The sequence below is a fragment of the Trichomycterus rosablanca genome, chromosome 10 (assembly GCF_030014385.1).
Source record: "Trichomycterus rosablanca isolate fTriRos1 chromosome 10, fTriRos1.hap1, whole genome shotgun sequence".
In the NCBI taxonomy this organism is placed as follows: domain Eukaryota; kingdom Metazoa; phylum Chordata; class Actinopteri; order Siluriformes; family Trichomycteridae; genus Trichomycterus; species Trichomycterus rosablanca.
In genome coordinates, this window is record NC_085997.1 from 29,506,161 (window position 1) to 29,519,375 (window position 13,215).

At 43.6% G+C, this 13,215-nt stretch overlaps 1 protein-coding gene across 1 annotated transcript in view; it reads right to left on the reverse strand.

Moving 5' to 3' along the window:
* Positions 1-909: 909 nt before the first annotated feature.
* spata20 (spermatogenesis associated 20) overlaps positions 910-13,215 on the reverse strand; it is a 64,281-nt gene continuing 51,975 nt past the window's right edge. Inside the window, exon 16 of the mRNA XM_063003771.1 lies at positions 910-1,624. Coding sequence (XP_062859841.1) covers positions 1,454-1,624 — 171 coding nt within the window. The 3' untranslated portion in view covers positions 910-1,453. The remainder of the gene's footprint in view (positions 1,625-13,215) is intronic.

Consider the following 13,215-nt stretch of genomic DNA (forward strand, 5'->3'; position numbering starts at 1 on the left):
GCTCAGTCGAGTTCAAGACTGGGGAATTAGGGCACCAGGGTAGTACTAGGAAGTCTTGGTCATGCTCTTCCAACCAGTGTCTAGCAGTGTGACATGTTGCACTGTCTTGCTGGAAGATCCCATCCGCCCCAGAAAAGATCATTTTACCCATGGTACTTTTACCCATGACAGCAACAAGGGATATAGGTGCAGACAGCCTATCACACAGCTTACACCGACCAGGCATAACATTATGACCACTGACAGGTGAAGTGAATAACACTGATTATCTTCATCACGGCACCTGTTAGTAGATGGGATATATTAGGCAGCAAGTGAACATTTTATCCTCAAAGTTGATGTGTTAGAAGCAGGAAAAATGAACAAGTGTAAGGATTTGAGTGAGTCAAGGACCAAATTGTGATGGCTAGACGACTGGGTCAGAGCATCTCCAAAACTGCAGCCCTTGTGGGGTGTTCCAGGTCTGCAGTAATCAGTATCTATCAAAAGTGGAGAGGGAGAGGGAGTGAGGGAGAGGGAGAGGGAGAGAGGGAGGGAGGGAGAGGGAGAGAGGGAGAGAGGGAGAGAGAGAGAGAGAGAGAGAGAGAGAGAGAGAGAGAGAGAGAGAGAGAGAGAGAGAGAGAGAGAGAGAGAGAGAGAGAGAGAGAGAGAGAGAGAGAGAGAGAGAGAGAGAGAGAGAGAGAGAGAGAGAGAGAGAGAGAGAAATCTAATGGATTCTGCATGAAATTAATAGGCATATTGCAGGTAATACCCTTTGTGAGATCAGATCTAGAGCACCACTGGATGTGAACAGGACATAACCAGTGTGAAGAACCTTGCCAAACAAAACACCTAGCAATGACAGTGCTCTGTATGATGAAAAATATGTGGACACTTCTTCTAGTCATTATGTTCAGGTGTAGGTTCAGGTTCAGGTTCAGACACAATTATCAATTTTTTATTATAAAAAAGTATGTAGAGAACAGTCGGACTACAGTCAGTAATTGTAGAATGACAAAGTGCTTCTATATGGTAAGTGGAGCTGATAAAATGGACAGTGGAGGTGGTTTTAATGTTACGGCTGATCAGTGTATTTTTGTTTGTTTGTTCGACTTTATATTTTAAAAGTACACATTTACAAGTATTTCTATGCAAAACATATTACACATAGCAAAAAAGTATTTCATATGGCACTCAGTGCATTTACCAAGATTGGTAATTAAATGTCAAAGCACTTTATCATCCTATTATTTTGTATAAGAACATTTTAAAGACGTTATTAAGGTGCCATTCCAAAGAGTTTACATTTCCCATAATGGTGCACATAGCCAGAGTTTTGTTGCCAGTGCCCTATAAGTGCAGGCCACCAAGGACACAGTCCATATTCATTAATATCAGACAATGAGACAGTGATTCAGAGTGTGTCTGTGTAGCAATAATGTGACTAATAATGCCACTCCAGCAGTAGAGCTCATTACTCCAGCAGCAGTCTCCTCAGCTCCTGTGGGCATGTGACGGGCAGCGCACAGGTGAAGTCCTGGCACACGTACGCCGTGGCTTTGCCCTCTTGCTGAATCAGCGAGGACAGGATTGGAAGTTTCTGGTAGAGGAAACCTTCCTTATTTCCATCAGCCAGTATCAGAACCTGGGGAGGACAGGAATAGAAGAGGTGGTGAAGACAAGGGCTAGGACGAGGACACGGAGAAGGGAACAGCATGCTGAACAAAGGAGTAACAGTGATTGTTCTAATGGTGACAATTAAACCAGAGATACAACAAATGTCCATTTTATCAGCTCCACACTTACCATATAGAAGCACTTTGTACAGTAGTTCTACAATTACTGACTGTAGTCTATCTGTTTCTCTGCAGGACTCTCCCAGGACCACTACAGAGCAGGTATTATTTGGGTGGTGGATCATTCTAAGCACTGCAGTGACACTGACATGGTGGTGGTGTGTTAGTGTGTGTTGTGCTGGTATGAGTGGATCAGACACGGACATACTGATGGGGTTTTTAAACACCTCACTGTCACTGCTGGACTGAAAATAGTCCACCAACCAAGAATATCCAGCCAACAGCACCCTGTGGGCAGCATCCTGTAACCACTGATGAACGTCTAGATGATGACCAACTCAAACAGCAGCAATAGATGAGCGACCGTCTCTGACTTTACATCTACAAGGTGGACCAACTAGGTAGGAGTGTCTAACAGAGTGGACAGTGAGTGGACACGGTATTTAAAAACTCCATCAGCGCTGCTGTGTCTGATCCATTCATACCAGCACAACACACACTAACACACCACCACCATGTCAGTGTCACTGCAGTGCTGAGAATGATCCACCACCTAAATAATACCTGCTCTGTGTTGTAGAGAAACAGATGGACTACAGTCAGTAAGTGTAGAACTACAAAATGCTTCTATATGGTAAGTGGAGCTGATAAAATGGACAGTAAGTGTAGAAACAAGGAGGTGGTTTTAATGTTATGGGTGATCAGTGTACCCCAGTGTGCCAAACTTTGTATGAGAATACATGCAATATTTTACCATCTACTGTACATAATATTGTGAAAAGATTAAAGCATTACAGAGAAATCTAAGTCTATGCAGGACAAGGCCAGAAACCACTGCTATATTTGCATGACCTACTGTGATAAATATACCCACATGGGCTCAGGAGTACTTTGGAGAACTGCTGTCACTTAACACGTCTGTAAATGCAGCATGCAATGCAACCTGAAACTGTTATGTAATTAGACAGCCAGACATAAATTATTTGTAGAAATGCCCCCCAGATGTCTGTGCCCGAGCTCATCTCAGATGGATCAGATGATTTCAGCTTGTTTTATAGGAAAAACAGATGTCCAGTGCCCTGTGCCAAATATGAAAAGGACCATCCATACTGTTATCAGCGCAAGGGGCGAAAGCCAACATCTGTCACGGTATAGGGGTGCATCAGTGCCCACGGCATGGGTGACTTGCGTATGTGAGAATGTACTTTTGATGCACAGGCGCATACTGTGATTAAAGTGAGTAATATGATACAAACTTTCCTGGAAAGTTTATGATTATTCCATTAAGACAATGCCAGGCCTTATTCTGCACATGACACAAGAGTGTAGTTCTGTAGACCCAGAGTGCATGTGATTAACTGGCCTGCCTGTAGTCCAGATCCTTCTCCTATTAAAACTGTTTGGCGCATAATAAAGAGGAGAATCCGACAAAGGCAACCACAGACTGTCCCAACCCCATAATGTCCCAACTTTTACAGAAATGGGGTTTGTACTTCATTGTTTTATCCTATTCAGTGTCGCAGTGGGCACAATTCACTGGGCGAAAGGCAGGAAACACCCCAGGTTTCCACACACACACACACAGAGAGAGACACACATCTACCTAGGGGGACTTTAGTGTCTCCAGTTTACCTAAATGCATGTCTTTGGACTCTGGGAGGAAACCAGAGCACTCGGAGAAAACCCACATGGACATGGAGAACATGCTAACTCCACACAGAAAGGACCTGGCCCGCTTGACCAGGGAATCATAGCCAGGACCTTCTTGCTCTAGGGTCGACAGTGCTACCAACCAAGCCACTGTGCAGCCCAATTAAATATTTACTCAAAGACTTTTATTACATTTTAGTAAATGACCCAACTTTTACAGAAATAGGCTTTGTACTTAATAAGATAAAATATTACACTTATTTATGCTGTTTTTTTTATTTTATTAATGGCTGCTTTATGGTAGTATTTGCATTTAATCCTCAGTCCTAACTTTAAAAAAATTAATTATGTATAATAGCATTTAAAGCACCAGCCTGGAGAACAACTGCATGTCAGGCTGAAGCATTAATAATTCAGCTGTATTGATTCTCCCGGTTTATGTCTTGACGTCCCACACTTCTCACCCTTCCTTCTAACAGTGAGGAAAGCCTGAAATGTCTGAATCAGGACTGAAAGCAGACAGGGGTTTGGCAGGGGTTTGGCTGACAGTCAATGCTTTGCTGCAGGTTCAGCTAGCAGAGCAGCGGGGATGGTCGGTAGGGTGGTCACGCTGTGTGGTCACACTGTGCTTTAACAGAAGGCGAAGCTGACTGGCGTTCGCATTCCACCCGATAATAAAGCAGCGGGAGGGGAAACACACGAAGACTCGGCACACAGAGGAAGTCTGAGCGACTCAGAAACAGACAGTGACTGAAGGAAAAAAATAATAAATCTACTTTCTTTGAGAAATGTGTCACTGATGTTTGAGTTCCCCTTATGGAAACAATGCAGGCTATGATAGGGTCTCCTGTGTGTCACTGAAGCTGTGTACCTCAGTAACCCCTGTCAGAAAGACCATCTAGTCTCCGACAAGGCAGAAATGGAATGTCAGAAGAAGCCGTGCTAACAAGTAAACCCAGTACAGGCTGTTCCCAGTCACCTAAGAAGCAAAACTCTTGCCGAGTGATGAGAGGTCTTTCACTACTGCGACTTGCTGCTAGCGGTGTTCGGCACTTCATGTTGACTGTGTGGATGGTGTAGGGACATCACATGGGCTGTCAGAAGCCAGATTCTGAGGGCCATGACAGCCAACCAAAGCAGCATGTCGAAAAACAACTACAGACCAAACACAAATGTTTTACACACTCTTAAGATTAAAGAATAATATCATTGCAGAATTGTAAAGGCACACAGCATGTGCCATTCAGGTGGCACAGCAGTAAAATACGCTAGCACACCAGAGCTGGGATTTCAAATACATTGTATCGAGTCTCAGCTCTGCCATCCTGCTGGGCTTGGCTGTTGTTTATAGGGTGGGACAAGCCAGACCAGGGTTCCTCATAACTGGTGCAATTCTGACCTCTGCTGGCTGATTGATGGCACCTGCACAGAGTTGAGGAATTATGCTGATCAGGGTGTGGCTCTCCGTACACAAGGCTGATCCGCATATGAACTCGCCTTGTGCAGGTGAAAAGATGCAGTCGGTACTACACACGTGTCGGAGGGGGCTTGTGTCAGTTGAAAAGCTCCTCAGTCAGCAGTGGAGGGTTGTATCGGTAGAGGTGAAGCGTAACGCAATCAGGGTAATTGGACACGACTAGATTCAGGGAGAAAATTGGGGAAAAAATTGGAGAAAAAAAGGACCCCCCCCCCCCCCCCCTCTTATTCACCCAGACTTATACCAGTCTTGCACATGGAGAGTCACACACTGATCTCCACGATCCTCTACTTCTGTACAGGCGCCTCAGCTACTAACCAAAGTCCTTACATAGCGCTAAAAACGCCACCCCCTTTTAGTGCTTTCTTTTACCACCCAGCAGACTTGGTGGTCAATTTTGTCTGCTGCTGGCACTGCCAATTATGCCTGCTAGGGGGCGCCAAGCTGACCGGTACCAGAGCTGAGATTAAAACTCAGAGAGTTTAGAATCCCAGTGCTGGTGTGCTAGCGGAAAATCCAGCTGTGCCACCTGGGCACTGGTTTTTATTGATTTTAAGCTGTTATTCCTTCGTCATACTTCTTTACTACTCTATACTGCTCCCACTTGCACTGGGGTGTTTGACTGTCCACTCCCACCCACAATCCTATGAATCAGTCCTGGTCTGTGACCTGAAACCGCATGGCTATAACTAAGGCCCTACCTAATTCACAGCTTTAATAATCGAGTCAAGGAACGTGAAATGAGCCTTTTCCCGTGTAATATGCAATTTGCTGTGCAATTCAAAATGTAAGGTTTGTGTTTAACGATTTAACGCTTTTTATTCAAGTAGCGTTCAAGTGCCTCATGTTTACTGGTTAATTTGCACTATGAGGCAGTCCTAGCCATCCTACGGCAATTCAGTTAGTAATTATTAGTTAAAAAATCCGAGATGTCAAAGTCTAAACCAGCTAAAACACTACTAATGTAACTGAGTTTGGAAAACTCCCAACCAATTCTGTGGATGAACAGGGAGTATTTTCGTATTGGAGACGTAGCCTCGCACCATGTTCTAGGTTTGTTTGTTTGTTCATTAGGATTGTAACATCATGTTTTACACTTTGGTTACATTCATGACAGGAACGTAGTCACCCATTACACGAGGTTCATCAGTTCGAACACAGTCGTGGACAATTTAGGGTGTGTTCAAAAACCTAGTGAGCTCTCTACATAGACAGCTTTTTACGTCATCCTACGCGCGCTCCCGAGATGTAGGCTGTTCGAAATCCTAGATGCCTTAATATCCTCACTTTTAAGGTATCTTAAAATTTCAACGCTATTTTGACTCAAGAACGAGGAGCATCTGATGCTGCCTTATGCCTAGTTCACACTACACGATTTTTGCCCTGATTTTCGTTCGGCGACTGTTCGGCGCTAGATTTGCCGGCTCGGGAGCAACTCGGCGTTCGCTCGGCGATCAAAACTCGGCTCTCAATTGCTATGTGTGAACTGCTCAACAACTCGATCCGACCGGCTCGCCGAGCACTCTGCGACCGGATCGAGATTTCTAGCATATCAGATATCTGATCTGAGTTGCACGACTGGCAATGAGTGCTATGTCGAACAGCCAATTAGAACGCAAGATACAGCGTGAGGGGAAACGCAGGAGAGGAGTGTAAACAGGTGGGACAGGGGGATAATATAGTTTATATCAGAATACACCAGCACACACACGTTTTACAGTATTTCTGACTTGATCGTTCTCTACAAAACATAACACCAACGTTGCATTGCAAAAAAATTAATTAACCTCCAACTTACTATAGAACAATCCAAACTGTTCGCGCAGCCAAATCCACTCAGATTCATTTATTTTTCCTCCTTGATTTTACGCTGCACATCAGCGCACAAACAACTTTGAACGCTCGCTACTTGTTGACGTGCATTGTTGGACGTGGTATCATTAAACCCCTCATCACTTCTCGCGTTTGTTTTCGTGACAAAACGTAGTTTGTGAGAGCAGAGAAGCTCGCCTGCGATTCCAGTTGGTGATAGATGGTGTAGTGTGAAACCCCCTATCACCGATCAGTCGTGTAGTGTGAAATATACACCGACTGAAAGACTCCCGAGTGCAAAAGATTCAGTCGTGTAGTGTGAACTGTACAGCGACCCGGCAAATCAGAAAGTCGTGTGAACTTGGCATTAGCAGTGAAGGCAATCCTAGCATCCATCGCTGTCTAAGTAGTGCGTTCAAACAACCTGACTTATAAGTCAATAACTTATTAGAATCCTCTCTACTGAGGCAGCTGCCTATGTAGGCAATAAAAAAGCAAGGCAGCTCACTAGGTTTTCGAACACACCCTTAGTGTCTCCAATTCACCTCACTTGCATGTCTTTGGACTGTGGGAGGAAACTGGAGCTCCCGGAGGAAACCCACGCGGACACAGGGAGAACATGCAAACTCCACACAGAAAGGACCCGGACCGCCCCACCTGGGGATCAAACCCAGGACCTTATTGCTGTGAGGTGACAGTGCTACCCACTTAGCCACCGTGCCGCCCCCATGTTCTAGGTTCACATTCAACTATTAAGGTAGGCTGTGCTGTGTATTGTGGCTTCCATTTATTCTATCATTCAGTTTATAATTGTTTTCCCATGAATTTAGTAGGGCCCTGGTTATAAGCTGTTATTTTAGCTGGGGCTAAAAAGCTTTTAGCAATAGACATCGAGTTCTTCAGCCCTAGAACAGTCTGCTTATATTATACTATATCTAATAGATCTAGGAACAGACTAGCAAACGTTTCTTTCACGTAAAAACACATATTGCAATACCAGTCAGAGTGTGAACCTGTTTCCGTGCTTTACCTAATTACAATCAATCAGATATGGAAAGTGACAGGAAGCATTTTCTGTCCCCGACATAATTTAATATGGCATACATTTTGGTGTACATTATTCTTATGAGTCATCCAGTTTTCCATCACTGATGGAGAAGAATTGGAACCCACTCTATTCCTACACCTCGTCCCTGTATCTAAATGCCTTTTACTGAACATCTTCTAAAGTGGTTCTTATTTTCAGCTGTCAGGAACTCCACACATAACACCTTGTGGTCTGTCCGAAGACCTAGTGAGCTGCCTTGCTGCCTACTGCCTACCTGGGCAGCTGCCTAGGTAGATCGGATTCTAATAAGATGACTAATTTAACTCATAAGGCAGATTATTTAGACACACTACTTAGCAATTAGCCTCAGCCCATTCAAACCAATGGACTGAGGCGGCACAATACGCTAGCATGCCAGTAGAGGTGAAAAGAGTACTAAAATATCGTACTCAAGTAAAAGTACTATTACGTTGATGAATTTTTAGTAAAATTACTCATCTAAAAATCTACTCAAGTAAAAAGTAACTCATTTAAAATGTACTCAGAGTAAACATTACTTACTTACTTTTTTAACAGAAGGAGGGACATAATTTCCCAACAGAAGTTCATAGATCAATTATACAGCAGACTACACACAGCTCACCAGACATGCAGTACATATTAGCAGTTAATGTGTGGATTTAGCCACTCTACACACCTAAGAGACTGCAACTGCTGTTATCAATTCAAAACAGCATTATTTCTGTTTATCCTCAATAAATCGCTGTTTAACATTAGCATTATTGTATAGCTTGTTGGACTTGATGCTAACTAACTTAGTCCAGGTCAATAGTGCCAACTAACATTAGTAATGGCAGGAGCTGATGTCTTATGGCTAATTTGAGCAACTAAACTACGAATACTGAGCGTATATACTGTACATGCATATATGTGTACCTAAGTATATTCATACAAATGCATATGTATGCTAATGTATACATAGTTATGGCTTTATTGGCCCAATCCAATGTGCAATACTTGTCACTTATTACTTTATATTTAATACTTAATCTATTCTATATTTAATCTGGACCGTGTACTGTAGACTTGGAACTGCACCTTCCTGCACTTTTAATTCCATTCCTTTTGGTTATTTTGTTTATTTACACTCAATCCATCCTCATCATTAATAACTGCTCTGTAGCTATGCAGTATATGTAAAACTCAGGTTACACTCAATCTGTCAAAAGTGTTTGTACTTTCTCGAATTCATATTGTCGTAATTCTTTTCTTTATAGTGTGTATTTGATTTGATTTGATGTACAATGCTACTGGGACTCTTAATTTCCTTCGGGATCAATAAAGTATCTATCGATATCTATGTATCTATGTATCTATGTATCTATCTATCTATCTATCTATCTATCTATCTATCTATCTATCTATCTATCTATCTATCTATCTATCTACGAATACCAATTTTAACTACGACTGCAAAGGTAGTTCAGTCTCTCTGGGCAAATTATTGCAAAATAAAGTGGTCCCTCAGATATGGTCAGAGGTTCGCTTCATTTGCTTCGAGTTCAACTTCGCATTCAAATGGGCCCGCACAGGTTGCCATCTTTTTGAGATTTTAGCACCAGTTTATTCTCCATCCCAGCATTCACTGCAGCAGTTTCCCAGACGCATTTTTTTTTACTCAGTAACGGATGTTATTTAAAATGTAGCGAATTACAATTCTTTATACCAAACATACGCAGGTAAAAGTAAAATTACAGGTTGTAATATCTACTGTAAAAAGTACAAGTACACAAAAAAACTACTCAATTACAGTAACGCGAGTAAATGTAATTCGTTACTTTCCACCTCTGCATGTCAGCTAACATCTCCCTCTGTGCACCGAAAACAGTTAAACTGCCACTGACAAACCTGAATTTGCAAATAAATGACACTTGTACCGTATCTGTCCTCTGTATTTGTATTTTTTTGTGAAAAGTTGTATTCTACATTTACAGCACTTAGCAAACGCTTTTTATCCAAAGCAACTTACAATTATGACTGATATAGTTTGAGCAATTGAGGATTTAGGGCAGGGGTGGGCAAACGTTTTCGGCTCAAGGGCCACACTGGGTTTTAAAAATTGACAGACTGGGTGGGTGCGGGGATGGGGGTTTGGAATTAATATAAATTCACATTTAAACCTTTATTTTCATGGTTATAGGATGAATTTTTGAATATAAATGAAACGCCAGACTCATCCTATTATGTGCACATTTACACATGCGTGAAAGTGATTTTTTTTAATGCATTTTTTATTATTTTTATCTTTGTTTCTACTTGGTGTATCGCCGTCTAAACAAAACCAATTCAGCCTTTAAAGCAGCACTTTCAACATAAGTTAATGGTTTTTGTGTAACGTTTTAAACCAGTCAAGTAGTTTGATCATGCTGGGGTGATAGTAGGGTTGCCAACCGTCCCGTAAAATACGGAATCGTTCCTTATTTGGAAACTTAACGCTGCATTCCGTATTGAACTGATACTGGACGCGCTTTGTTCCGTATTTTTATCAATGGGAGAGAAATGATGCAGATTAGACTGAGCCGTTTGGTTATTATTATAAGTAGTTTTCACTTTTAGTCTTAGTAACACGTGTGTGAGCAGGTTAAACCAGCATAACAACCTGTTTATTACACCGCTGTTTGAGTAGCGCAGTGGGCAGAGCGCATCGCTCATGTTTTTCCGCCCTAGGTTCGAATCCGGCTTAGGACCAAACTAAAGTAACGCAGGCAGGGCCGGCGCTATATGGATTATGTAAAAATGTTGTTGCACTGTTGTTACATGATTAAATGATGTTCTTTATGGATGTTGTTTTGCCTAAAACATGGTTCTGGTTTATTATTATAAAGAATAAAAAAAATAAAAAACAGCCGAATCAATGTTCCTATGACAGAGTGAGACACATTATATTTTTTATAGGTGCAACCCTAACCGCCTGGCGTGCGCCATCTAGTGGAATCAATTGAAACGCAAGTTTAGTGCAGGAAAAAGATTAAATTAATGTGGTTTTAGGACAGTTTTGTAAATACTCAGCGGGCCGGATTACCACTGATTTAGGGCCTTGCTCAGGTGCCCAACAGTGGCAACTTGCCGGTGGTGGGGCTTGAACCAGTAACCTTCTGATTACTAGTCCAGATCCTTAACCGCTGAGCTACCACTGCCCTCTGCACTGAATGCTGGGATTGCCTTCATGGCTAAGGAAGCATCAGATGCTCCATCATTATTCAGTCAGATTATCACTTCGAATTAAGGCACCTCAGTAGGCAGCATTTTAAGATATCTAAGAATTTAAACAGCCTCCTTCTCATGAGTGTGTAGGATGACATAAAATGCGTCTATGTAGAGAGCTCACTAGGTTTTCAGACAGACCCCCAGTGTTTTTTCTTCTTCCTTTTTTTCTGGATTCCCGTAAGCCATCTAAGCCATGATTTCCATCTCTCTAATCGCAGTGTGATATCCATCTTCTGATCTGTCAGCTGGTTCTTCAGCGCACCTAAACACGCACCCACACACTCGATAAGTCTGAGGAATTTCATCAGCTTTGTCTCCTAGCAGGCGAGAGCTGCTCCAGAGCGCTTGAGGCTGTCAGCACACGAAGGTGGAGCACGTTATCATTACTCATTCAATTATCTGCCGTTATTTCGGAGTCCACATGACCCTCTCTGGAGATGAAGAGCTCGTGTGTGATTATTCTGTGATCGGCTGATATCTAATTGGCTAAATAAATGACACAATATTTGCAGATGAGTATTTTTTAAGCAGTAAGTCAACAAAAATACCCGCAATAATAAAATAAAGCATTAGACAGGATGAGCCTGAGATTAGGATCATGTTTTTGCCTGGAATCTAGAACGTTCTACACCAATTTTTAGAGCTTTCAGTCCAATATATACACTATATGGCCAAACGTATGTGCTATACATATTGTCCCCTCACAGCAAAAAGGTCCTGGGTTCGATTCCCAGGTGGATCCATCTGGGTCCTTTCTGTGTAGTTTGCATGTTCTCCCTGTGTCTGTGTGGGTTTCCTCCGAGTGAGCCGCTTTCCTCCCACAGTCCAAAGACCCACGCAGACACAGGGAGAACATGCAAATTCCACACAGACAGGACCCGGACCACCCCACCTGGGGATCGAACCCAGGACCTTCTTGCTGTGTGGGTTTCCTCCGAGTGAGCCGCTTTCCTCCCACAGTCCAAAGACCCACGCAGACACAGGGAGAACATGCAAATTCCACACAGACAGGACCCAGACCGCCCCACCTGGGGATCGAACCCAGGACCTTCTTACTGTGTGGGTTTCCTCCGGGTGAGCCGCTTTCCTCCCACAGTCCAAAGACCCACGCAGACACAGGGAGAACATGCAAATTCCACACAGACAGGACCCGGACCACCCCACCTGGGGATCGAACCCAGGACCTTCTTGCTGTGTGGGTTTCCTCCGAGTGAGCCGCTTTCCTCCCACAGTCCAAAGACCCACGCAGACACAGGGAGAACATGCAAATTCCACACAGACAGGACCCGGACCACCCCACCTGGGGATCGAACCCAGGACCTTCTTGCTGTGTGGGTTTCCTCCGGGTGAGCCGCTTTCCTCCCACAGTCCAAAGACCCATGCAGACATGGGGAGAACATGCAAATTCCACACAGACAGGATCCAGACCGCCCCAACTGGGGATCGAACCCAGGACCTTCTTGCTGTGTGGGTTTCCTCCGGGTGAGCCGTTTTCCTCCCACAGTCCAAAGACGTGTTAGTTAGGTGACACGGGGAGAACATGCAAATTCCACACAGAACCCAGGAGCTTCTTGCTATGAGGCGACAGTGCTACCCACTCAGCCACCGTGCCTTCCTCTCAGTTTAAGCTTAGCGTGAATGAACTCAGTGGCCTGCACACAGCCCTGACCTCAATCGTATTAAAACACCTTTGGAATGAATTGAAACCTCAGTTGCAGCCAGGACTTCTCGTCCAATGTCGACGTCTGACCTCACAAACGCTTTTATAAATGGACCCAAATTTCCACACAAACATTTCCTCCAAACTCTCGTAAAAATCCTTTGTAAAAAACGTGCAGGATTTATATCCGGAAATGGGTGCCAACTCTGTTTTAATTAGAGATGCATGAGTACCGATACTGGTATCGGGTATTTGCCCGATACCGCGCTCATTAACTTGTACTCGTACTCGCAAACGAGGCTCCGATACTAAACATCCGATACCGTGTGCCTAGTGCACGTTGCTGCGTTATGCCTAGTTCACACTACACTAGATTTGCCAACTCGGGAGAAACTCGGCGTTCGCTCGCCGAGCGCTCGAGTTCTCTAGCACGTCAGATATCTGATCTCAGATGTGCGACTGGGAATGAGTGACATGTCGAACAGCCAATGAGAGCGCAGGATACGGTGTGAGGGGAAACGCAGGA